A 4,665-nucleotide genomic window follows, 5' to 3' on the forward strand; every position below is an offset into this window, starting at 1 on the left:
AAAGAAGAACCCAGGGAGGCTAGGCCTGGAGACAGCGCTGGTCCTGGGAGCTGCAGTCATTGTCCCCATTGTACAGGGGAGGAAAACTGAGGCACAGAGAGGGGATTTGATCAAGAGTACACTGCAGTTTGGCAGAGGAGCCAGAATCTGCACCCTGGCCACCAGAGCCCATGCTTTGGCCCTTCATCCCCAGTGAGGCGGTACTCCATGGTGGCTAGGCGCAAAGCCTCTGGGTTCCAGTTCCAGCTGCTGTGCCATTTCTACCTGTGTGACCTTGGGCACTCTACCCCCTGTCCTCCTCTGTTAAGTGGAGCTGGTAGGAGTTGCCTCACGGGGTCTCCTTCAGTGAGTTAATACCTGTAACACGTTTACAACAGGGTCATGCCTGCAAGCCACTGTCCAGTAGATAAGGGCTATTATTCCTGAACCCCAGATGGGCCCATGACCTTGAAGAGTCCAGAGTGCTTCAGGATCCTAAAATGCTGGCCCGGGGGACCCTGAAATCTTCCAGCAGCACGTCTGTGTCTTTTGGCTGTGGGATTGTACCCTGCTTCCCTGGCCGGATGGCACGGGGCCACCTGTCCAGCCCAGCTCAGCCCTATGTAGGCAAATGAGGTGATGTTGAAGTCTTGGCTAGGGCTCAGCCCCTGAAACCTCCCCCGTCCCTCCCTCATGTTTTCCCTCATTCAGATTCTCACACACACACACACACACACACATACACACACGCACGCGCGCGCAAGCGTTGGCTAGGCCCAGAGGGAAGGTGAGAGGGAGCGAAGGTGGAGGGGGGGTGGCACAGGGCCATCGAAGCGTAGCTCCTCCAGCCTGGTGAACGGTGCACCCGACTGCAGCTGGCCCTGGAGGCAGCCTCCCTCCCTTGAACTTGGAGCCCCAGCTTGCAGCGGTCCTGGAGCGTCGTCCTTCTCTGTGTGAGCGTGTGCGGGTGTCTGCAGGGGTTCGCCGGCCCCCTTTACACTGGGGCCGGGCCAGGCAGCCATGGCCGACGAGAAGACCTTCCGCATCGGCTTCATTGTGCTGGGGCTCTTCCTGCTGGCCCTTGGCACGTTCCTCATGAGCCACGACCGGCCCCAGGTCTACGGCACCTTCTACGCCATGGGCTGCATCATGGTGATCGGGGGCGTCATCTGGAGCATGTGCCAATGCTACCCCAAGGTAGGCGGTGGCCGCGTCGGGAGGGCTACTGGCCCAGGCCCAGGAGGGTTGGGGACTGTGCTTCTGTTCTGGGTATGGTCCCTCGTCTTTCACTGGTTTTTCCATCCTCCCCTCTTCCCCTCTCTCTTTTCTTCCCTCTGCCCTCATGAGCATCCCTCCCTCCCTCGATCCCTCCTTCTGTTCCTCCATCCCTCCGTCCCTCCCTGCATGCCTCGCTCATGTAAAGACTAATCAGAAGCCCCTTGGGTCTGGAACCCTGAACCATGAAGGAGACGCAGGAAACTCAACCCACGGTTCTGTGCTTGTGGCCACAGCTAAGGAGTAGTTTCCCGCCTGCCAGGCATTCCTGCTTTCGCGGAGTACACAGTTCATCCGCATCTGGAAATTTCTGGTACCGTCTGTAGTTCATTTCAGAGTGGAGTGAAGAAGTACCAGGCTCAGAAAGGTGAGTTCCCACAGCTCCCAAGTGTCAGAGTCAGGGTTGCAGCTTGGCCACGTAGGACTTAAAGTACAAGCCTCCCCCCGGGAGGGCTTTCCCTGTGTCCAGGAGCTGAGGAGGGTTCCGGAGTGGGTCTGCAGTAACCTTGCCGATGTGGGTGGGGCAGTACTCTGTTCTTCCGTTTAGTGTACTCCTAGCCTTATCAGTGACTTAGTGATGAGAAGAGCACTGGTTTGGGAGTCCCGAGTTCTAGTTCCAGCTCTGTCTCAAACTCTGTGGGACTTTGCCTTTCTGAACCTTGGTTTCTTTCATCTGTAAAAGGGGCCCCAAGCTTCACTTCTTCCAGCCTCCCGGAGTTATTATGAAGACCAGAGAAGAGACAGGACGGAGGACTGTTTTGTGACGAGTGGGGTGTTGTATATAGGAGAAGAGCTTCCAGTCTCACTGTTGCTGGTCCTCCCAACAATGTGTGGACCATGTCAGGAGCTGTAATCCTTCAGGGCCCAGAGAGGATGAGCGACTTTTCCAAGATCACACAACTGGTCAGACGGACCCAGGGAGAGAAGGAGAGAACTTGGGCTCTGTCTCTAACTGCTGGGCAGACTTTGGTCAAGCGCCTTCCCTTTCTGAGCCTGTTTCCTCATTTGCACAAAGTGTGTATCAGGAAGGGGGGGGGAGGGGGTGTCTCGAGGGGCCCCGTGGGTCCTGACACGTAAGGATATAGGCCTCCAGGTCCTGGGTAGCCCCCACGACATGCAGCCTCCTTCCACCTCCCACCTGGGTGGCTGTGCTCAGGGGTTCTGGGGAGGAGGGAGGAAGCTCCTGGGGGCCTGGGCCCGGCTCTCCCCAGCCCTGCCCCCTCCATGGGCCAGCCCTGGGCTTCAGGGTGTTCGGTGCTGGGGCGGTCTGGACTGGTTTGTAGCCATTTACTGAGCAGTTTACAGTCAACTAGCCTCTGTCTGTGCAATGCCCTGAGCACAGGTCACTGTGAGAAGAGGTCCCTAGGACCCAAGCCACCTGTGTCCCCACCTCTGTTGTCATCCTCCCAGTGAGGAGGAGGCTGGATCCTGGGGCCTAGGAAGGGGACAGCAGGGGTATGGAGGGCCATGTCCTTCCTGTCCTCTCCCCCTTTACCAGAGGTGGCTCTGCAGGGAGGTGGGGGGGTGGAAGGGAGAGGGACCCAGTGGCAGTGACGGGTGAGGGAGAAAGGGGAGAGGGAACCCTACTGGGTATTAATGAGTAACTGTTGATAGGTTCACGTGTTCAGGTGCTGGGGAGGCAGCAAGGTAGGGTAGAAACAGTGTGCACTTTCGTGTCCAGCAGGCCCAGCTTCAACTCCCTCCTCCCTCTGCCCCTCTTCTGTGACCTTGGTGGAGCCTTGCATGGGCCCGTGTGGGGAACCAGTGGGGTCTTGTGTCAGTGAGCCGGCATCACACATTGTCCTCAGGAATGGTGTTTGTGGCATTGGTCAGGTCTCCGAATGTGTGTGCAGGGGTGTGGGCACTGGTGTGGGTCTATGTGAGTGTGTGTTTCAGAGACGCAGGCAAGGAAGGAAAGTGTGCTGTGGACCCAGGAGGTGTGCTAGAGGGAAGGGCCCTGTCTCCCATATCGTCTCTGTGCCTGGACCATCGGAGCCCTCAGCAAATGCTGGTGCCCATCCTCCCCTCCCTCTCAGTGCCCCACAAATGGGAATTTTCTGGATTGAACAAAATATAAATATAAGGGTAGGGAATCAGCCAATTAAGATATAACAGTAACAGGGTTTGAGCTGTCCCTGTCTTTGAGGGACTGGGGATCTTGTCAGGGAGATAATTTTCTGCCTGTCAGGGAGGGAGTAGGCTTCACGGAGAAGATGAGCTAGCCTTTGTAAGCTAAGTTGAAGTTGGCCAGGCAGAGAAGATGGGGGGAAACTTCCCAGGAAGAAGGAATAGCACGATCAAAAGAATGAGGTAAAGGCAAGGAGAGTGGGTCAACATGGCTGTTGCCCGGCGGCAGTCGGAAGGACGGTGGAGACAGAATGGACTCAGCTCCACAGGGCCTGGGATGCCATGCTAAACAATTTGGACCTTACCCTTTAGTTGATGAGACAAGAGAGGGACACGATTATCTTTGCAGTTGAGGGAAGTTATCAGGCTGACATCTTGAGAGGAGGAAGGGGCAACTAGGCCAGTGGAGGAAGCTCCTACACTGGGCTGGTGAGAAGTGATGGGCCCCTGCACTGCACTGCAGGTTCACGTCCTGAACCCAGGACTGCAGAAAGGGAGAAGACATTGTTCATTCAGCAAATGTCCAGTCCCTGCTGTGGTTGGATATAGGACCGAGCTTCTACTGAGCTTATCTCATTGACTTTTTGAAGTAGACTTGGTCAGATGTGGCGGTCAGCCGGACTTCAGGCATGACAGGAGGAGGAATTGGGGCAAAGTTGGAAGATGAGACAGTCAGGGATGCTGTGTCCATTGGCTGAGGGGGGTTGGGCTACTGGGAGAAGGGAAGGGTTGGCAGAGAAAGCAGGGCCTGTCCCTGTCTGGCTTCTGTGTCTCCCACAGCTCCCCAATCCCTTCTCCTGCATACTTCACTAGATTCTAGGACCAGGCCCCGGACTGGTGGTGAATGGATCTGTCTTCTTCGTGGGTATCCCTCTCTCCCTCTGCTCCCTTCCTTTGGTGACTGCTTGGTGCTCTGCTGAAACACAAATCTGTCTGTATATTCTCCTGCTGAGAACTTCTCCAAGGCTCCCATTGCCTCTGGGCAAACAGTGAACTGCTTAGTCTGATGTTCTGGTATCTTCGTAGTCTGGTATCCCCTCACCAGTTTCAACTCTGTCTGTCCCCGCCTCTTTAAAGGACTTGTGTTCTAACACATTCTAGACTTTCCTTTTCTATCAGGCTCTTCATTGTGGTGATAATGGTGATGATGTATTGTGATGATGATGATGCTAATAGTGAACATCATTCTGGTGATGATGGAGATGGTGGTGGGGTGGTGATGACATGAGGATAATATTGATGGAGGTGATGATGGTGGTAGTAGTGGTGATGGTGGTGATGATA

The 4,665-nt window shown here is 55.5% G+C and overlaps 1 protein-coding gene across 1 annotated transcript in view; it reads left to right on the forward strand.

The window, feature by feature from the left end:
* Positions 1 to 753: 753 nt before the first annotated feature.
* BSND (barttin CLCNK type accessory subunit beta) overlaps positions 754 to 4,665 on the forward strand; it is a 9,717-nt gene continuing 5,805 nt past the window's right edge. The window contains exon 1 of the mRNA XM_032839755.1: positions 754 to 1,176. Coding sequence (XP_032695646.1) covers positions 1,000 to 1,176 — 177 coding nt within the window. The 5' untranslated portion in view covers positions 754 to 999. The remainder of the gene's footprint in view (positions 1,177 to 4,665) is intronic.

This window comes from Lontra canadensis, unplaced genomic scaffold (assembly GCF_010015895.1).
Source record: "Lontra canadensis isolate GAN:19392208 unplaced genomic scaffold, GSC_riverotter_1.0 scaffold109, whole genome shotgun sequence".
NCBI classification, from domain to species: Eukaryota; Metazoa; Chordata; class Mammalia; order Carnivora; family Mustelidae; genus Lontra; species Lontra canadensis.